We start from the raw sequence: 22,427 nt of genomic DNA, 5'->3' as shown, positions 1-22,427 counted from the left end.
CTCAGCAGGCTTCAAGGGCTCCTCTCTGCATCCTATTGCAGAGTCGACGGGGGTCGGGTTTCAAAACTTGCCCGTTTACAGAGAGTAACATTATAATCAGGAAAATTATACAAAGTGGAGTTGCTATTGGTGATTTCTGCAGCATTTATGAGCAAGCTTCTGTCAACAGCTGACCTCTGTGAGTCTTCTCCGATGCTGCTGATGCACAAAAGTTTGTGCCCATCAGATTTCTTAGCAGCATACCAACAAGCTTGTGGCAGGTGTCTTTGGAGTTGTTTGAGTTTTGGCCACTAGATGTCAGCAGCAGAGTGCTTGTAAACAAATGAGGTGTATGGCAGGTGAATAAACACAGTTTTGGTTGGTTGAGAGGTGCAAGATGATGACGATGATGGATTCAGAGGTTTATGTGGATTTTTGCTTGAAAATCATCTTGAATTCATTACTAAAAACTGACTTAGAGCTGAGGTATGTGTGATATATGAGATATGAGATGTTGCACTCACACGTCTATGAGAGAGCTGCAGCACTGCTGGTACAACCAAAGTCTTTCAAGAAGCAAAAGTCACCATCTTAAAATGCTGTATTTTGAGCACTACCAAAATGATTTAATATCCTTAATATAATATCATAAAACTGCATGTATAGAATAGTTAACACTGATTTAAAAGCAGCTTAAAATGCTTGTTAACTTTGTGCCAAAGTAAGGTTTTATAAAATGTTTTCTGTATCTTTTTTTCCTGTTCAGGATTCTTTGAGTCTCTGGTTCAACTTTGACTGGAAAAGGTGTTTAAAACCTAATTTTAGGGGAAGTCAGCGAAATCTGAGCCTTTTTTTAGGACAGATTTGTTTGTGTTTGTTCAGTGATTAAAGTTAATACAGACGAAGTTTCAAAATAACTGCCCGGAATTTCAAGATTGTTGCACAGTTGAGGTTCTGAATGTCCCTCAGTGGAACAGATGCTCACAGACCAACAGCATTCAGCATGATGGAGAGGACTGGAACTGGCAGGTCTGCTACTGGCGCACCCGTCTCCTCTCTAAATGATGCTGGGACCTCATTCTCACAGATGATCGAGTCTTCTCTTATTTATTTATTTTTAAACAGTGCATAATCTGATAATTACTGCCTTAAACAACTATTCTATTTGCCAAAGTGGGTTGATTCGCTGAGTGTTAACATGGATGTGAAGTTCAAGAAGTGTGAATGCTTTGACTGTGTGTGGCATTCATGAGGGTAGCTCCCTTGCATCCCTCCTGTCTCCTCAGCTCACCTGAACAATACGGCAGATTTCTGGAATCTTCAAGGAAATTTACCTGTAGCCAAAAGGCTTTGAAACGTGTGTGGGTTGCAGCAGTCCTAAAATCAAATCTGTAATCTGAGGAGGTGCTGCAGATGAAAGGTTTAAGTCAGTTTAACACAGTTTCAACAGGGAGCTTTTGCTCTGAAAACACCGCACAGGTTGCAAAGGGACTTTTTGGGTTGATGTGATTTGGACAGTAAAAGGTTTCACACATGACCCCCAGGAAGGACAAATCAAAAACCCAGGGCCAACCAGAGACCCAATCTGACCTCTCTTTTTCATAACATTGAGAAAAGCTCTGCTGGCTTCTCATCTCTACAGTTTGATCCCTGTGACAGTGTTTTTGTGCTCACACACAAACATTACATCACATTAAGCTGAGTGAGGTGAACCTCCCCTGCCTTCCAATCCCTGAGCTGCTGCTGAAAAATGAAGGATTATTTCTCTAAATCTGCTGCCTCCATGTGCTTGTCTGAAACACACACACATCTGCAGTGGAACGTAAGCAGATTATTTTATCAAAAGGCTGTGTAGCACAGAGGTGTACGACGGTGTGCACAGGAGCATCACTTAAAGAGGAAGAACACACTGTAGTTTCCCTCTGTTTGTCTTCTTTCTGTTGTTCTCCCTGAAAGTTTAAGGAGAGTTTGCTGCGAGTGCGTTTAGCTTTGAACTTCACACCAGAGATCAGATTTGTAGGGCTGAGCTGCTGAACAGTGCTTCAACAGGAGAGGAGAAAGTGCCGATTTTGTTGTTTCCTTGCCTTACCCGCACTTTCCTCATGAACGCTGCATCACGTTGGTCCCGTGCTGTTTGCTTTTCAAGATTGCTGGAGGGCTTTGTGCTTTGCTGGATTTTGTGAAACATGTTCTCTGAGATAATTATGAATCATAATTGTTCCATACATTTAGCACTGAGTCAGCCAATGAACCAGTCTACCGTTCAGTCAGATAGACATGCTTGTGTAATTGAGCATGCTTACTTTTAAGATTAACCCTGTTCATTCACCAGGAAGTCCAACAATCACTCATCACAACCAAGGTATGCAGAGAAGCAACTCTGAACACACAGCACGTCAAACCAGAACAGAAAACCAGGAGAGGTGCCACTCCTGTTAGCTAACAGGAAACTCAGACTAAAAGTCACGTGGGTGCACCAAAACTGTACAGTAGAACGCTGCGACTTTTAAATGGCAGGATATTCTGATATGGTGTAAACATTATAAAAGCATGGAACCATCCTGCCTTCTGTTAGCTGCTGGGCTGGTTTGTAGACATATTCTTGGTACACTTTGGCTCCCTTTGTACAAACACCACAGCCTACCTGATTATTGTTGCTGACCATGTCCATCTCTTTATTACCACAGTTTACACAGATTCTCATCATGGATGTGCAGCCGGCAAATCTGCAGCAACAGTGTGACGCTATCACATCAATATGGACCAAATTCTCTGAGGAATATTTCCAGAAACTTGTTGGATCTGTGCCATGAAGAATTTAGGAACCACAAAGAAGCTGTACCTCATGAAGTGGATGATGAGCGTATGAAGCCAAAAATGCTTGTACTAAACTCATTTGACAAGTATGCTCCATGTTTGTGCTTCTTCAACATGTGGATAAAACCAGCTTAAACAGGTGGTTGTCCAACACAGTCTTTAGTAAAGTCTAAATGAGCATAACAGTTCCCCTTATAAAGAGATCAAGTTACATCAAGTTGTATTTGGCTGCCAAGACATCAGATAAGTCTAAAAAACGTTAGCTAGTTTTCTGGTTTAAGGATCTATTAATCAATCCGTCACTAATTTGTTATTAATCAGTTTGACCACAAGGTTAAAAACATAGAATATTTATTAAAAGAACACATGCTGCTACAGTTGTTGATAAAAACAGCTGCTATCAAGACCAATCACACTGTAACAGTAGGAGATTTACAATAATAATGATCACTGGGCTCACAGTTTCTCCCACTATTGATTGCCATAAAAAAAAACAACAAAAAAAACCTCACACTGTGTTTTTACACAGGAAATCTGGATGAAGTGTGCATGTGTGTGTTCTTTAGAGCACTTTCCTCAAACTCAGTGTTCATCAATCCAATCCATTGGCTCCAGTCGGTCCACTGAGCTGTTAAATCAAATTCATCACTGGATAAATATGCAGCTGGAGTTTCATTTCACACACAGACACACACTTATTTTTGCTTTTCATGGGCCACAAACTAGGCTGCATGTCCCTTTGTTCTTTGCAGCACGAAGTAAACGTGTCCGCTTTACAGGCTCACATAAAAAAAAAAAAAAAGAAAATCAGGCAAGAAAACAGGAAACAAAAGAGCTTTTTTTGCTTTCTTATTTTCACAGAACATCTGAATAAAACCGGTGAGCCAAACACGAAAGGAAAACTTGCGGTCAGCGTGAATGACACGTTATTCGTGGAACACACGAGGGCAACTCCCCCGAACACAAAGCAGAGATACAAGGTTGTAATTAAAGTAAAAACATTTCTATCTGACACGGCTGAGGCACTGGAAGCTTGGCGTGGATACGCGTCACAGTCCACCAGACTGTTTGTATTTATATGTGTTTAAGTGTGTCAGCAGCTGTGGCACAAACAGATTTCTATTTTTTTTTTTTAATTACTGGATGCAACAGCAGGCTACGTCTGTGATCGGCGTCCTTGTTCTAGGCCATCAAGATGGCTATGATGGCTGTGACATCTGTTGCAATAATGTGGCTGCAGGAGGATTTGGGTTTTTTTGTAATGTGACAGTACTTTTAATGTAAAGCTGATTTATGAAAAGCTGAACTTAAGAACAGGATATAGTATATTTTACAGTATAGCAGTGCCTCTCAGAGGGACTGGTGGATCTGTGTAAAGCTGCTGCAGGGGGAAAAAAGTGGTAGTTTTACTGAACAGTTTAATACCGTTAGCCGCCCCATCAGGCCTAGAGACCGGTCAGTGACCCTCAGCAACCGCTTCTTTGGAAAAAAGCCCTCGACCAGTTTGCAGTTGTTAGGTGATACTGATTGCAAAGAGGTAGATGGTGGTGCGCTGAAAACCTCCTCGTCATTAATTAGGTCCACTATTGTTTGGTGAGCAATTGCAAGTTTGTGTCCTTAATGCAAACTATGGGCAACCGTGGGAATCTGCTAGCAACCAAAGCAACTTTGTGACCAATTTCACCTGCAGGCAACCACCAGCAACCACTCGTCAGCTGGTCAGTGAAGGTGCATTTTTCCCTAGCGACAGGAAGTTGCCAGAGAGTTACCAACCAGTCTTTAAGCATGCACGGATTAGGTGATTGGCTGAATATTTGATAGAAATTAAACCAACTTTTTTTTTGTTTTTCAATCTTCTGAAGTCGAGCATGACGGAAGAGGTTTGGGAACAAGACCAGAACAGTTAGCGTCGGAGTGGAGAAACATGGTATGAGCACTTGAAAACAACTCAAAGGCCTTCAAAAACAGCACCTGCTACAAGTACAGGCTGTTTTTTTTTTTAAAGAAACACTTGTCATTCAAAATGATAGATTACAATCGATTATTAAACTCCAAATAAAACTGATTCAGTCAGATAAATTGTCAAGCACAGAAGTTGCAATTGCAAACGGACACAGAAACAAATCTAAGTTGCTACATGGAGTTTAACTGTTTCAGGTTGCTTTGCTGCCATTTGTGACCTCAGTGAAACGTAACATGATGCAGTTTGTGTGTCCCTGCTCAGCAGTCTGGTTGTTTATCACTGTCTTTGGGTAAAGTTTTGATCTTTCTCTTTGAACAAAGTCATCATAGTCATAGAGAGAAGTCTGAAGTTAGGCCCTTCGAAACTTGTTGATCATCAGTTTGTAGTTCCAAAAATACAACGGCATCAGTGCCTGTCATTCCTAAAAATCTTCTGAGATATGTTGCTTCTTCAGTAAGAAAATGCATCATTTCATTGCAGTGAAACAGCCTCAAAAAGCAGAATAACTTTGTGCTTCTCCTATATGCTAACAAACATCAAGCCTTTAGAAAGTATCAACACGCAACCATCAGCACAAATATGAACGCGCTCGGCTGGTTAGTTTGTTCCAGAGTTTCACATGTAACAGTCTCCGTGCTGTGCTGGTCTAAACATCAGGAATATCTAAAAAATATTCTGCTTTGCTCACAGCACCTTGAATCAGGCTGGATATACAGAAGAAAAAAGCTAAGTAGAATCATTCTGAAAGATTTTTTTCTGTGCGGATGGTTGAAAACACGACTTGTCTTGTGTACATTGAGCAACAAACACTTTCCCCCTCCAGCATTTCAACTTTGGAAGACAAGGATTCATATGTTTCGGTTAACACAGTGCGTGCATAGCTCACTGTTGAAGCAAAAAGCTAGGATAAAATGTTCGCAGTGGCAAGTGGCAACAAAACACACGTTCTGTGATTAAGAGGGTGTTGTGAAACATTCAAAGAAAATCGATAAAACAATCAAATGATCACATTTGCACATAGATTTCCGAAATCCTTCTGAATAACCAAAGAAAAAAATTAAGTTTTCCCAAAACGTTCCAGCCATTAAAGATCACCTTTGCTCTGTTAGACACACAGTTCAACTAGGACCAGGTTCACACGCTGTTAAAGGCACCCAGTGAATAATGCCAAATTAAGGGTTCCTCACCACAGTTTTCCTTAAGGGACAACAAATGTGTTTGATTCCTTCATATGCATATCAAGTTCTACAACTCTGCTAATAGTAGTAAAACATTGCATGATCAAAGTCTGGACAATCTTCCATGTTGGGTCATCTCCTTCTTCCTATCTGAACCTCTTCCAGGGCAGCTGGTGTGACCTATTGCACTGTAAATTCTCCCTACCAAATCAGCTTTAATTCGTGTGTGGCACTATGTGGATAGACACTGTGCTGAAAAAGCAGATTTAGCTCCCTCTGATTTTTCCTTTTCCCCAAAACCAACTGTGAGGAACGCATGCGAGTGGTCAGACTGTCAGGGAGCAATCGACAAAGTAGACGACACTGAAATAAGGAGATTAGCCCCTCCAAAAAATCAGGTATGGGTTTCAATTTTGGACTTTAGATATGATTTTTAGAATCTAAAGCATCTGTGTTTGCAAGCCCAGAGCCTGGACTTTCCTTAATTATGTTAAATTCATCAGCAACCTACTGCCACTAACTGTCAAACAAAACAGGAACCACTCCTCGCCTCTTTAACAATGTCTAACTTTCCTTTTTTAAAACCGAAGAACAAGGTTAAAAACAGCGTTCCACGAGGATCTTTACTCAGCGCCCTGGTATAAGTGAACAAAGATGAGCTTTAAACTTTGGGTGTTTTGGGAAACACAAATCTGAGTTAAAGGTTCAGGTGAAAACTATAGAAGTCAAATGTTGAATCATCAAATTATTCCACCATACAATTCTGAATATTTATCCTAAGCCACCAAATTCATGTAAATTTGTCTGAATGAATAACTGTGTGGATAGAGCTGGTCTGTGGGAAGTGATGGAGGACTGTGGATGTACTTAGAAATATCTTGTTGTGAATTAAAACTGACTTCTGCAGTTGTCACCCAAAAGACTTAAAACCACGCGGTACATTCTGCGGATGTAACAGACACGATGTAGATCACAGATCACATAAAGGCATGTATGCTTAAAATCTGCTTTGATTAAACGTTTGCGTACAGTTTGAAAGAAAATCCGGATATGCAGATATGAGATATTCAGCCATCATTTCAAGCATTTGTATTCAGATGGATAAATGCTGAATGCATGTAATGTGTGATTTCAAGCTTCATTAATTTCAAGCTTTTGAGCTTAGCTTAGCTATTCACTGAAGGCCTCAACAGGAGAATCCAAAAAAACCATCGGATTTAAGCTTGACTGGAATTTTTGGACCACCTTTACAATAGATCAAGCATGAAACTGCATACAGTACTGAATGGACTCTTATAGGTCACTTGGCTTCAGGGGGCAAAAACAAACTTCTTCGAGCTGCTCTGAGAACTTGCATGTTTTGCCCTTATTGTCTCCTGTACTTAGAAAAAAAACCCCACAAAAAGATTTGCACTCATTTTGCAGACGTTGCACGGTTCTCACAAATAAATGATTTGGTTAGAGTGTGTGTCACACTGGACGGCACACAAGTGGGAAGCTAAAGAACATCGAATATCGTCCTTTAGGTAATATCTGATCATTTTTTAAAACAGCTTTATATTGGCTGTAAAATATATATTTTTTCATGCTATTAAGAAAAAAAAGCCAATCTAATTTAGATTAAAACCTGGAGATTTCAGAACTATTTTTCTCATTTTGTACCAAAACACCTTGAAGGGCTCTCTGGCCCCATCTCCGATATCTGCCGACAGCTTGCACAGACTGTTACATCCTCTCTGGCCGTCTTGAATGAGGCTTTTGTTGCTGAGATTCATTCAGTCAGCAACATCGCTCCTTGTTTGCCTTAGTAGAGAAACTGGCTACAGCTGATCTTGGACCAGCTGAATCATTTTATGTTCCAGCTGTTGGTGGAACAGCAGTCAACTGGCCAGCACTATGTTGGTTTACTGTGTGAACATGCAGAGTGGCCACAGCTGAACTCTACAGGTTTTCTCCAAGCCAGATTTAGAAATAATGATTCCTGACTTTTGGATCAAGATTTTTCTTCTTTTTGGTGCATTGTGTGAGAACAGAACACTGTGTATTTAACGTTTGGCTTGCAGGTTCTTGTTTGTATGTCAAAGCTTAACATTTTCATTTGAGCTCTGCTTTTTTCAGTGTAGATTTTTCCTATTTTACCAGGAAACAGGAAATCCAGTCGGCCACTGGTAAATGAAAGGATGAGAAAAACAAAATTTACATATTGATTTTCTCCCCCACACTACAAACCAAAGATTATGATCAATGTTTCCCAAGATCTTGGCCAGCTTTTGCCGTCCCCCCCCCGCCCGCCTGCCTTTATGGCTCAGACATGAGCTGTGTGAGAAATTATACCCACAACTGTTTTATTTATTTATTTTTTTAAATTTGTCTGATTTCCATCCAACAGCAGAGCTTTTGTTTGCTCTTTGCTGCAAAGTGAATATGATGGAAAATGAGTCTCTTTAATAAATATAGATGTGGACGTAAATGCCAAGTCTGCCTATTTATCTTGACAGAAAATGTGTCCTTCTGTCTTCATATTAAAAAAAAGTGACTATTAACTGAGTCTAGCCTGTTCCTGGAGTCTTTCGATCTTCTTCCATGAAGTTTTGCCATGAGTTATGGTTACGTTTCAACAGACGCCTGAGGAAGAGGAGCAGATGAAACATGAACATTGCCACAGTGCTCTAATGATCACTCCGTCTTTTGCAGTGAATCGTCTCTCTGAATCACTCCCTCGTTTCTCACACTGCTTTACCTCATCCTCTTCTTCTTTTATCCTCTCTATTGATTCTGCATCTTTGATTTCCCCGCATACTTTATCGCACTTCCACTGTAATCAATACAGCTGGCACACAGGAGTTTACGTAATCATCTTCCTAAAACTGCTGCTGGTTGAGGAGTAAGTTATGACTTGGATCATTTACAGCGAACCACAATATAAAAGTCGAGTGGCAGACCAGAGCTTCCCTTCAGATTTGTTTTGTCCTTCTTAAAAAAATGTAAAAATGAAGCTTTAATCTCTTGTGCTCGTTAACACAGGTGGTAATTTCAGTCGTCTTCATGGTGGCTTTGCCCAAACAAACAAACAAAACAGTCATCATTACTTCCACCTGTGATAAAACATAATTCCCCTGGTGTTCTGAGAACTGCTGAGACACCAAAACAACCCACAAGTGAATATTTCACCAGTTGTGTTTGATGCAACGACACCCGAACATCTCTTTGTTCCAGCACGACGATGTCATTTTAACCACTGACGAATACTTTCAGTTATTTATATTGACAACTTCCCATTCCACCTCCTGGTGAATACATATGATAACCTAACAATAAATTTGAGCTGATTTTGCTCGAGTGCTTGTCTCTAAGAGAGGGTGACTATTTCAACCAAAAAAAGAATACTGGTTTAAAATACCAACAGAATGATAAAAGCCACCCTCTTGGCCTGTGAATGATGATGATGAGACTATTTTAAGGGATTTATTGCTACAGAAATGAGTAAACACTGTATGAAATATCAGGACCAGGCCAACCACTATCACGGTCTTCCATTTAAACCATTCTCTTGTTTTAAATAACACCATCCACCTCGTCTGTGTAAAAAATGTGGCTCGGGTTTTGGCGACTCTCTTGCTGGGTTGGGTAGAGACTCTTGGATCAGGGTGGCTGAGGAGCCTGGACGGATATGGAGAAGCTGAGGGAGTCTCATAGGTGAAGGAGGGGATCAGATGCGGATCTGGTAGCCGTCATTGAGCATGCTGAGTTCTGGAGGTTTCCTCTCCACTGAGGCCAGCCTGAAAGATAGGACATAAAGTTGCTGAACATGCACTGCATACTAAGAGCACAGTGGCAGAAGAAACTGGAGAAGCTCTTTCATTCTGACAAGCTCCTTAATGTTGTGCAGCAGAGCTAAACGACAGCAAGTCTCCAAACTATCTCCCAAAACTCTCCCCAGCATGGCTGCAGTCGCTCATTATTTTCTTACTGTTGATTAATCTGCAACTTTTTTCTCATCTCACTCAAAAATAACACAATAATCACTGTATATTAAGAGTTCAGCTGGTTGTTTCGTGGTTAAATGCAGTGAGCTCATTTTTACAAGGACCATCAAAACCAGCAGATATAAATTGAAATCACCTGAATTTTGAGTGTTTTGCTTAGAAACTGACCAAAAAAATCAAAAAGTGGCTAGAAATACAAGACTGCCTGACACAAATAAAAATCATGTTTTAGTTGCTTAAAATCAGGGGCACAGATGCTTTGATTGGCAGGTGGACACTAAAGGTTCGTCCACATGGGAGGTAACCAACAGTAGTAACCAGAGATGGCAGGAAGTCGATTCGGATCCTGAATAAAATTTTTCTCAACCTGGAGGCGAGTGACTAAAACGATTCTAAATATGCAAACAGTGTTGTTGTGATTTGGCGCTGTATAACTTAAAGTGAATTTTGGAACTGCAGGTGCTGACAGCACATAAAGACCCTGATATTGTAATCACAAACAAATGTGTAACATAACATTATACGCAGTCTAGTTGTTCCCTAGTTCACTGTACAAAGAAAGAGAAAAGGCGTCTAATAAAACGAGAGGAACTAGAGATGGACCGATCCGATATTACGTATCGGTCCGATACTGACGTAAATTACTGGATTGGATATCGGTGAGAAATAAAAAATGTAATCCGATCCATTAAATATCAAAAAAGCACCTCACAAAACTTGTGACACAGCATAACTCGGCTAATAACCTAGCATGTCGGAGCAGTGTGCGTCATGTGATAGAGCAGCTGTGTGTATTTGTAGCCTTGCTAGCAATCCCGCATTTCATCTCCGAGGAATTTATCCCAGAGAGAAGGAAAGCAAGTGTGTAAGTTCATCTCTGAATGTTTGTAAAGCATTCCAGTGTTAAGCTTAACAACCGATATATGGAGCGACTGCCTCTTCTCTCTCCCTCCCTCTCCTACTGCTACTTCAATCATGAAACTGATCAATGATCAGCTGATCGGCTTTTCTGTCGTGAGTCCGTCTCTCTTCTTTGTTTTTGGCCCACTTTGCGCCAGAAAGAGGAAACCAGTGGCTGAACAACAGCAGCACGATAATCTGTTGTTAGAATTTATTTAACATTACTTTGTACACCAGGATCTTTTTCTACGTAGCTGACGGCTGGTAACTGTGCAGGGGCGGATCTAGCAAAGTTTAGCCAGGGGGGCCGATAGGGCATGAACAGGGAAAAGGGGGCATAAACACATACTTTCCTTTCTTATTCTCATTTAAAAGGTCTAGCTTTTAATAAATAATTATCTGAATCTTACACCCAAAGTTTTAATCTGATGTAAAATGTATAGAAGTCCATTACTGTATATACCGGTAGTAACTGTTAAGTCTAATATACCCTAGTAAACTATAGTACTTTTTCCTTTGGGAAGGTACCATCTGTGCAGTCTGCAATTCTGTTGAAGAAAGATGTTGAATCTATTTAATTATTTTTCAAAATTAATTGATTTCTGTGCATTTTTTTTTTTCCACACTGCATCAAATTAAAGTTGATTACGTCGATTAAGCATCATGAGGTGGGGGGTGGGTTCCCTATTTTTTTGCTGGGAGTTTTAGAACCCTATTAGTTAGGTTGCTTACTCTTTTAAATACCAGAATAGGAAGGATGGAGTAAGTTTAACTTTATTAGATTGATCAGTATTGCTGAACTATGAGATATTTGGGTGCAGTGTATTTTTTGCATACAGGTATAACAGAATAGCTTTAGTGTTTTGTTTTTTAACTTGAGTATGAACTTATACAAAAAGCAGCAAGATATTAAAAAATAAGTTTTATTGATTAAAAAACACTATATCGGATTCATATCGGTATTGGCAGATATCCAAATTTATGATATCGGTATCGGAAATAAAAAAGTGGTATCGTGCCATCTCTAAGAGGAACACAAATATATCACTGTCAGAATGCAAGCTTAAAAACAGGCAAATTCACCACAACAATAATAATAATAATAAATAAAACAAACAGTGACTTTACTCCAACCTTCTTCAGCGCAACTCAGAAGGAAAGAAACAAGTGTGAAGACAGCAGAAAATCAAAAAGGCCTTCTTATTTCTAAAAGCCCAAAAGTGTTCGATTTAATCCTCCTTCAGTGCTTTCCGTCTCTCCTTTTCTCCCTGCCCTCTCCTCTAATGTCACATTGTCCTCCCTCGCCTCCCATCTTTATTATTTCTTCTCAGAAGGAAGCTTTCAAGCTCTCTGACACATCACAGAGAAGTGTTCCTTGTTACAACCAGTCTGGAGAGCTGACAGGCTTTTTATTCCTTCTCATCTTTTGCCAGACCTTCACCTCTTTTCTCGTTCACTCTCCTCTCTCACCCTCCTAACCCTCCCCTTTTTCCACTTACTCAGTTTCTTCTCCCCCTTCTCGCCATCTTTTTCCATCTCTTTTGCCCTCTAACACATAATTATTCTTTTTTCTTCATCCCTTCTCTTTGCTTTCTATCCTTCTATCTTGAACGTCCCTGTGTAGAGAGCCGCTTATGTAACAATAATATTACAGAAATTCATTTTGAAAATTGAGTCATTTGTATAAAGCGGGCAGTGCTGATAACAGCCTCCTGAAACGTCTCGCTCGAGCTGTAAAATGAGCCGGCGCTGTTGTGTCCGCACTCTCAGCTGTTTGAAGCAGCAGCAGGTTATTACACCATTTCTGCTGGAGTCGTCGCTCTAAGGTGGCAACATATTGTTAAGGGTGTAAGTGCTCCGTTGATAACAGTAATAGCTTTTTAAGTATCGCATTCAAGTGGCTAAAAGTGGTGATGTGCTGTTCTAAACATTTTAACTGCTTCTCTGAGCTGATGAAACTACGGCGCTTACAGAAAGTGAAAATTAAACCATGGCTAAATGAACTCTGAAGGTAACAGAAATAGATTTATGCAAATGAGGAAACCATTTCCCACTTTCACAACTCATTTAATTAAAAAAAAAGTCTTGCTTTTATCTAACTAACATGCTCACTGCAGACCATTAAGATATGTTCCTTGATTCTGCACATAGCTGTGCAATTACACTTTATGGTATCAGTTCAACTGAAGCCCCAGTTATAAGGCAGAGGATAAAGTTTTAGTGTTTGGATTAAGGGTGCCTCAAAAGCACAAACATACATTGATAGAAAGACTCTTTGTTACTGCAGAGGTTTGAGTTAGTTAGCTCACTAGACTTGTTCATCATCTTTTGAGAAACTCTCTTTTTGTCTGTGTCAACTGTTGTAAAACCACAACAAAAGAGAAAGACTTTGAATAGCAAAATGTTCCAAATGCAAATCAACAGCAGAGTCACCAACAATAAAAGGTGGCATGCACCTCATGTCAGCTAGACTTCTACTGCAAGGTATAAAAGATCTGTGGGCATGAGAAGTCTAAAGGGAGTCTAAAAGTCTTACGTCAGTTGGTCAGCTGTTGGGGGATTCCATCCATCCAGCCACTCATTTTCTTCTACTGAACCAATTCTCAATCACACCTATGGCCAATTTATTTAACCTAACCCCATAAATACGTATATTCAAATGGCAGGAGGAAGCCACGCAGAAACAGGGAGAACCTGCAAACTCGGACCAAAACCCAGACTGGATTCTTACGTTTAATTTTCTGAGGTTTACAGAAAAACTCAGCAGCTGTGCTGGTGATCTCAGGGACAACCAGAGTCATCAACAAAGCCTGGCATCTTCAGCTCTGAATACTTTTGTAGAAGCTGTATGCCACAGCCCTTTTTAATTTTCATATAAACTTGCATTCAAAGCTAATAAAGATTAAAGTGGATATACTAAACAAAAACATACGAATGCAGCTGAAAGCCTGTGAAAGCTTAGCTCAGTGTGATAATATGTGTGGTTTAATAGCTCAATTACGTCAAGAATTTTAGGATCATCATCTCAAACGATGCGGAGATGATGATCTAATGTTAGATGACTGACAGTGATTTAATTGAAAAGCCAAGTGCATTTCCCTAACCACCAACATACACATGCAGATCCCCAAATAATTACTCTCTTAAGCGCAGCAGAGCTTAATATATGAAAGGTCAACAGAGAGTCAGCCAAATGGCAACACTAGCAACGTCAGTAATTCGTGTGCCGAGTCTGTGTGTGTTTGTGGTGACTCTGCAGTACGGCCGCGCTTCAGCTGTCGTCCGAGTCAGATTGTGTTACATCCCACCGCACAGCTGACGGCACATGCAAACACACTCAGCATCGTCATACGTGTGTGTGTGTGTGTCAGAAGGCTACAGTGTTAAACTTTAAATACTTCAAACAATATCTTGGATTCTTTAATATGTTGGCATAGAGGCGAACAAGGACGCTCTGATTTTACAGACTTTATATGGAGTTTGTTTTTAAGCCTGTGTTTGACAAGCAGCATTAGAGACCTTATATTCTGCTAAGTGCTGGTGATATGGACACACACACGCACACATATATCATAGTGATAACACTGTCAGCTGAACACAACAAGGAGTGTCTGTCTGATGAGAATGCTGAGCTGTCGGCGACAAAAGCAGATAAGCAGACCCACACACTCATACACAAAGTCCCCAGTGCCACCCAGCAGATACACAGTTGTTGCCACTAAGATGTCAGAACAATTTATTCTTTAAAGGCGCACACACTAATTAAAGTCCAAACTTTCCTTGACCTGAAGAGCAGACCTTTAGAGAAAGAAGACAAGGGGGAGGAAGATGGAAGTACCACACAAAAGCTGACAGACACCAGCTGCCAGCACTGCTGATTAACCCTGCTCTAAGTGTGGAAGCCTTCTGTATTTTAAGGATGTCATCAGCTGCTTAACCAGTGGAAATTGTCGGGGAAAGAGGATATGAGGCAACGAGCGCCCTGAGCAACAAACTGTTAAGCGATGGGAAGAACTTACGATTTGTCTCTGTGGTGCATGGAGCGTCGCTGGGGGCTGCTCTGTCGACGCCGTGGCGATAAGGACTTCCCTCGGCTTCGCTCTTTGATCGGTGACTGGGCACTGGATGATTTTAGGATCTTAAAAAAACAGAAGAATCAACATCACTAATTGTAGTTTGTTAAAGTTTTAAAATTTATTAACACTCTGCAGACCAGCACGTTTTCATTCTTTTCTAGCTTATCAGTGTACTATCATCCAACCATTTTAAGCCGCACCAGCAGCAGTATGCACCAAAAAAGCTCTGATAACAAAACTGTACACTTTTAAAACCATTTATCAGAAAAAGTTTAGATAATTGATGATGGAAGTTGAATATCCAGTGACACTCGGGTCCAGTCGGAGTGTGTTATGAGGTAAAGGTGATCACTAAGAAACCCTGGAGAACATCTCGGTGAATAATCATTAATGTTTCCCATTCAGAAATGAAGAATATTTGAATAAAATATATGCTGCTGTGTATCTGACAGAGGCTAGTCAGTGTTTGGACACAATGTTAGCATTGATCCAACAGAAAGGTTAAAGAACTTCAGACTTAAAAGCTGCACTTTAAGTCATATTGCCTTTTCACCAGGTGGACAAAAATCATTGTCACCTATTTCAAGGTTAATCTTTTAATTATTATGAACTGTGATAAAAGTGCAGACAATACTGGAAAAGTTTAGAATGATGGCATTAAAAAAAAGCAGTGAGTGAGAGGAGTTTGGCAAAACATATGGCTGTTTACACCCTGCTTTCATGTTTACAAAGAATCCCTGAACTTCTAACATTTCAGTGTACAGCGGTTATGTTAGCATGAAGACAACAGCTGCTGCTGCTAATCAACTGGAGGGAAGAAAGCGTCACCGTGATGAATGGAACAGCAGACAAATGTGTGTGATAATGTGTTTTTCTCTATTTTTAATCTTTCTCACTGTTGTGACAGATGACTCATGCAGACAATACAGTTCAGAGCGACAAATGAGGCATTCTTAGTGTATTAAGCAGCAACTTGAAGCTACCATTAAGCTCTCAGCAGGAGAAAAAAGAAAAGGATGACTCCGGATGGCAAGTTTTCCTGAATGCAGTAAAGGAAGTTGCTAATATCCTGCAGCTGGTTGTGTTCGTCATGTGTTTGTGGTACAAACATGGATCGTATTTCTTTGTTTTTTGTAAGCAAAACTATTTTATTCCTTTCCTTTTTCCCCCCTTTTTAAATGTCTGATCCAATAGCTAAATTACATCTACTACACTGCTGAGTACCATTAAAACACCCGATTAAAGTGACTATTTGTTATGACTGTGCTTAATTATATAGCAGCTTTTCAGCTTCACGTTTTCACTGTCATTTGGACAGAATTCCTATTTATCTCATGTCCGGCTCTTTATGTAACCTTGGGGTTCATGCTCTGTCTACAACAAAGGTTCTTATGAAGACAGAAATACAATCTGTGTAAAAATGGAAATGGAAATAGAATGCAATGATCTTCAAATCATATATTGTACTAGAAATAAAACACAGGAAACATATCAAATGTTGTCAAAGGAGCTTGCAAAGAAAAGCGTCTGGACTTCTTTAAGTTACTTGAAGACGTTTCACCTCTCATCCGAGAAGCTTCTTCAGTTCTAAGGTCAAATGGTGGAGAGTCCCAGATATAAACCTAGTGGGAGTGACCCCCCACAGAGGGACGAAAGGACCCCCTGATGATCCTTTAATCGCCTGAGTCAAGGTGTGAAACTGGGTGTGGGTCCCAATCAGCCAGAGTTTCGGGTGTGTTCATTGTGAAACCTGGCCCCACCTTATCATGCGAATTCCTGAGGTCTTTTGTCCCTCTGTGGGGGGTTACTCCCACTAGGTTTATATCTGGGACTCTCCACCATTTGACCTTAGAACTGAAGAAGCTTCTCGGATGAGAGGTGAAACATCTTCAAGTAACTTAAAGAAGTCCAGACGCTTTTCTTTGCAAGCTCCTTTGACTACGATGACCTGGATGACTGAGAACCTTCACAGACATATCAAATGTTTGACAGAGAAACTGCAAGAAAAATATATAGAAAAATAGTTGCCATCAACATTGAATTTGATGGCAACACAAAAAACTCAAAAATGCTGGTACAGCAGCGCAAAAAGGCTAGAAAAATATGCAATACTAAAAACAAACAGCTTGAGGAACATTTCGCAACTAATTAAGGTTAATTGGCAACAGGTCAGTTATATGATTGGGTAGAAATAGAGCATCTTAGAGAGGCAGACTTTTATCATTCTGCAAAAAAAACTGACACAAATTATGGGGTGATTTCAGAATAATCTTCTTCAATATAAAACTGTACAGATTTTATATATCTCACCATCTATAGTACATCAAATATCATCAAAAGTCTCGGAGAATCTGGAGAAATCTTTGTACACGAGAGACAAAGTCTAAGCTCTTCGGGCTCAAAGGCAGCACCTCATTAAAAAGGGAAGGATTCTGTCATAGAAATCCTAGCAAGGAGTCAGGAAGACTTTTCAGACATCACTGTACGTGAACACAGCTCACTGTGCCAACCACAAATAGAGGTTAAAGCTCCATCACCCAAAGAAGAAGCCATATATGATCATGATCGTCAAACATCTGTGTCTTTTCTGGGCCAAAGCTTAAAATGGGCTGAGGCCAAGTGGAACTCTTGAAACTTTAAATTCTTTTCAGAAATCATGGACCCTGCATCCTTTGGACTAGAAGAGAAGATAAACCATCCAGCTTTTTTTTTATCAGCACCCATTAAAAAAGTTTTTTAAAAAAGTAAAAAACTAATCTGCATTAGCATTCATGGAATTCGCAATTTTTTAGCAACGTTCAGATCATGGTATTTTTAGGTCTTGCATATTTTAGCAAGACAATGCTAATCTGCATACTGTGTGTATTTAAAAGCATGGCTTCATAGTAGAAGAGTCATAGTGTGTGAAATGCCCTGCCTGCAGTCCAGTCCTTTCACCATCTGAAAACACGTGGTGCATTATGAAATGAAAAATTCAACAAAGATGATCCAGGACTGCTGAGCTACTAGAATACTAATACAAGAGTGGGAGAACGTTCCAAACGTCCAAAAATGCTCCTCTCACTTCCCAGATGTTTACAGACTATTGTTAAAAGATGAAAGGGTGCAACACAGCGGTAAACATAGTCCCACTCCAACATTTAAAACATGTTGCTGCCATTAAATTCAAAAAGAGCTAAAATCTTTCTTAAAATGCTGCATTTTCTCAGTTTAAACATTTGGTTTGTTTTCTATGCTCTACTGTGAATAAAATATAGGTTTATGAGATTTGCGGATCATTCCATTTTGTATCTATTGACATTTTTATGCAGTATTACAGCTATTTTATTTTGTACATGGGCACAGACACAAACGCACTCTATAATAACTTCACATCCTCTGGAGCACAGCAGATTATACCAAAGTCTCACAAACCCCAATGCACTTGACCTGTGCCTGCCTGTGATTCTATGTGCGTGCGAGACAGCTGCAACCTTACTGACCTACATAACTTGCTGACATACAGTACATGTTATATACTGTATCACTGTCTAACATCAGCGTCTATCACACAGCTACTCACACATTGCTTTCATGGAACTGCAAATGCTGCAGGAATACACAAAAAAGAAAGAAACTCATAATAAATACAAATAAAAACCTACGGGTCCTCATAAAACATTTAACCTTGTGCAAAACACTTCTGTGTCTCCCTTCCTCACACGTACACTCACACATTCCTTCTTCCCCATCGTGCCCTAAATAACTCTTGACAGTTTATATTCCCTGTTCAGCCCAAAGGAAACTACATCTATCTCTGGTCCGACGGAAAAATATAATAAAGGTGTTTCCCTGGTTCTTTCTCTCTATAAAACAAAAAAGGCCATGTCTGTCCAAACAAAGGATACAAAAAATTGAGAGTTGAATCAGAGTTGAATCACAGATAGCAAATTTGCTTTTATTTTAAAATTTAATTAATACGACCATGAACTGAAACTGTGTGTGTGTGTGTGTGTGTGGTTTTAAAAAGGTAATTTTTGTCAGCTGATCTAAGTTTAAGAGACATTTTCATCTTTTCTAGTGAAACTGTTTTCACTGAATTTTGTCAAACAGACCTCTTTCCCACAGTGTGGAATTACCCACTTTCCCCATTTTCACCTCCTAATATTCAGTTTTTCAGCATCTTGGCTGATTTATTTTGTGGTTTGTTTGTGGTCTGTATTTTCCACTGCTGCTGACTGTGGGCTGCCAGTTTTCTCTTCCATTCCAGGCTTTTCTTACTTTCTCCCTTAGTGTACAACCCTTTTTCCATTTATGCATTATTGTATAGATAATATATCTAAGTCTGCCGGTTAGAAAAAAATGTCTGAATGTTCACAAAGTTGCTTTTTTCTCTTTTTTTCCCCAAACCAATAAAGGTGTTTCTGACCTGATTAATATTTTAAATGGAGACTCTATCTAGTGTCTATGTAGTGTAATATACAAAACAGGAAACACCAAATCTTAAGTGATGCTGATGGAACATTTAATCATCAGTCGAGAAAAGCATTATTTCAAGCAAGCTATAAAGGTAATTTAATCGGAAACGTCGACAGTGCCAGCCCACTTTAGCCGATACACTTCTAAACACCCAAACGTCAGCTTCTTTAAAAGGTTCTTTCTTACAAGCTTCATTCACCCAGTCACACACACATTCATACAAGCACCTTGCCTAACATTGGCATACAGTCACATGGGATGGGAAAAGAACCACCAATGCTGCAATTGGTAGATGAATCGCTCTGCCTCCTGAGCCACAGTAGCTTTACCCGACCTGCATTTGCTATGAATCTGCAAGCCACTGTGCAACCCACCATCACCCCAGTTCTTCTTTTTCATGCCGTTTCTGATTTAATCGATAGCATATATATTGCCATTGATGATTGCTTTTTCATGTACTGCCCAGGGCAGCAAATTCCCATAACAGAGCTGTGGCACAAAAGCAAATTAAGTGTACAGAGAAAAATTACCCTGGGGCATATCTGTATGTGAATACACAATATGTACCTTCATCCTCATGTCCCGCCCATGTTTCTCTAGCTCTTTTTTCATCTCCTGAGCTCCCAAACAGGCCAGGTTCAGCACCAAATGCTTCCATTCAATTGGCTGGAAGACATGTGGGTCGTGAGGCACGTACAAACCAATCTTCACCTGGTAGAAACAGAAAATGTGTTTAAAGGTTCTTCATTAACTCTTGGACTGCATTTATTTCCCACACCCTTTATCTTCTTCCTTTACCTTCTTTAGTGTGTGCTGGTATCTCTTGTAGGAGTTTTCAAATTCAGCCACCAGTTCTCCGAGAGTCCGATGGGTGAGTGGTTTGTCCATCAGGTCCTGGCGGCGGCTCATACCTAGCGACCCATACCGGCCATTGCAATAGACGCCCAGCACAACATGGTGAAAACAGTGACCCGAAAACTGGGTCTTAAAGCTGATGGGGAAACGCTCGAGAGACGTCAGCCCATTGGTCAGGTAGCTGATCAACACAGCAGGATTAAGGAAAGATCTGGAAGCTTTTTTGTGGTGTAAAAATATTATTGGGGTAAAATAAATGTCTGCTGTGCTTTTATTGCACCTCTGGAACTGCTCAAAAATTATTTACCTTTGAGTACAAACCTGAGAGTGAAAGTGTATTTGTTTGAATTTGTCACAGCAGAGGAAGCAAAGCAGCTTGAGTTGTTTGAAATGAGATTCAGTCTGACTCTCAGAAGGCCTATAGTATGAAAATGTCACTGGGTAAATAATGTCTTCTGAACACAGTTTGTGTGCTCATGAGAGTTTGTGCAGCTCCTTCGGTCTTACTGAATCTGTCAGGTTCACTGATGTTTTTACATTTATTCAACAAGGAAAATAGGGGCAGAGAGATATGATCTGTCTGGTACAGAGGACACGATAACACACACATCAGATCATATGTCTGCTGATCTTAGTGACTCACCAAGACGTCACAAATGAAGGCAGGATTCGACTGCATGTTCATACCATAAAGACATGTCAGTCCTGTTTTAGGCCACGCCCCAAAACACACCCTTCTTTATCACCTATTTAACTTAGAAACTAAGCTTCATGCTGTATTAGGTCAAACTCAAGACTGGCTATTAATACTGATGAGGAAGGTTTTTACTGAGGTGACAAATCAAGTGATTGAGGTTGATTTTCCAATTGAATTCTATATATTAGTTCTGTTTTTGCAATCACAAAAATTTATAGCTACTCGTTATTAGAAGGAAATGCATCCAAAAGATCAGATTTTCAGTAAATTATTGAATCTATATTTAGACAGATCTCATCCTGTGTACTGCACATCTTCATGCTACATGCATCCAACTGTAGCAATCTGTTCTACCATACAGCAACAGAGAAACTTGGAAGATGTCTTTGTGGGCCAGTAGCCAGCCATCTGCTCTATTCTGCCTATGGATGGAAGTCTGCCATTGGTTAGAACACATGTCTGTCACTTCACCAGCCTGGATGCCACAGCACTGCTGTGTTTTCATTAAATATTCACAAAGCAGACCACTGATGACATGCACATACCAATGTATTTCAATGTGTCTCTCTGGCTGTGTGGGGGAGTTTGTGGTTTTAAAGTAGAACACGGATCTAAACAGGGTTGGCTGGACAGTCAAGTAAAGAAACCACTGAACTTCCACAGTCAGCGTGCTACCCAAGTGACTAAACCTTGGGATGAATGCTTGGACGGTCACACATAGGTTTTATTTGTGCGCAAACATACCACCTGCATTATTCCCCTTAACAAAATAACTCAATCAATTAATAGCACAGTCAAAATAGAGTTAAATGTGTTAAGAATGTGCTTTTGCTTGTATCATATTGATCATATATTGAAATATTATTTTAGGTAGGCACACTGTTTTCAATCCACAGACTCAGATATTGATACACCTTCTTAACTGGTCCACTTGACATCCCTCTCACTTACAAAAAGGATCAGCAAACATCAGTTTATCAAAACAACACAAACCTGGTAATTTCTTTGCTACTTTTAGCAACTTTTTACATCCTTTCAGCAACAAAAGCCTATGGAGTTCACTACTTTGCAGCAAGATCTTGCCTTCCTGGCACAGAACAGAGCTCTCTCTCTGCACTGTTGATTAGATCAGTCAGAGGGCAGCTCTTTCTATCGTCCCGTTCTAGTTGTCATTGTTTTTTTTATTTGCAATCATGTAAATAGATATCAAATCACAGCACAGTCACTATCTTTGATTCTTTGAAAATATTTACTGTTTTTACTAGAGATGGACCGATCCGATATTACGTATCGGTATCGGTCCGATACTGACCTAAATGACTGGATCGGATATCGGAGAAAAATAAAAATGTAATCCGATCCATTAAATATCACGAAAGCACCTCACAAAACTTGCAACACGCCGTAACTCACCGCAGAACGTTAGCAGTTGGAGCAGTGTGCATCGCGTGATAGAGCAGCTGTGGCATGCGGGACCTGTCGGTGGTCTGGATAGCATGTGGAGCTTCGCTAGCAACC

The 22,427-nt window shown here is 40.1% G+C and overlaps 1 protein-coding gene across 5 annotated transcripts in view; it reads right to left on the bottom strand.

Moving 5' to 3' along the window:
* Positions 1-3,931: 3,931 nt before the first annotated feature.
* The window catches only part of vash2 (vasohibin 2), a 35,987-nt gene continuing 17,491 nt past the window's right edge, over positions 3,932-22,427 (bottom strand). For 4 of the 5 annotated variants that reach the window (XM_005929915.3, XM_042224036.1, XM_042224038.1 and 1 more), the window contains exons 6-9: positions 20,156-20,393; positions 19,925-20,068; positions 14,843-14,961; positions 3,932-9,716 (exon numbers count right to left, since the gene is read on the bottom strand). In XM_005929915.3, coding sequence (XP_005929977.1) covers positions 9,647-9,716; positions 14,843-14,961; positions 19,925-20,068; positions 20,156-20,393 — 571 coding nt within the window. In that variant the 3' untranslated portion in view covers positions 3,932-9,646. Of the gene's footprint in view, positions 9,717-14,838; positions 14,962-19,924; positions 20,069-20,155; positions 20,394-22,427 lie in introns of those variants that run through there. The other variant, XM_042224039.1, reaches the window with a different exon arrangement.

Source organism: Haplochromis burtoni, unplaced genomic scaffold (assembly GCF_018398535.1).
Source record: "Haplochromis burtoni strain Fernald_Lab_line unplaced genomic scaffold, NCSU_Asbu1 Contig_126, whole genome shotgun sequence".
Taxonomy (NCBI): domain Eukaryota; kingdom Metazoa; phylum Chordata; class Actinopteri; order Cichliformes; family Cichlidae; genus Haplochromis; species Haplochromis burtoni.
Note: the sequence above shows the minus strand (reverse complement) of the source record. Positions and strands in the feature narration are given on the sequence as shown.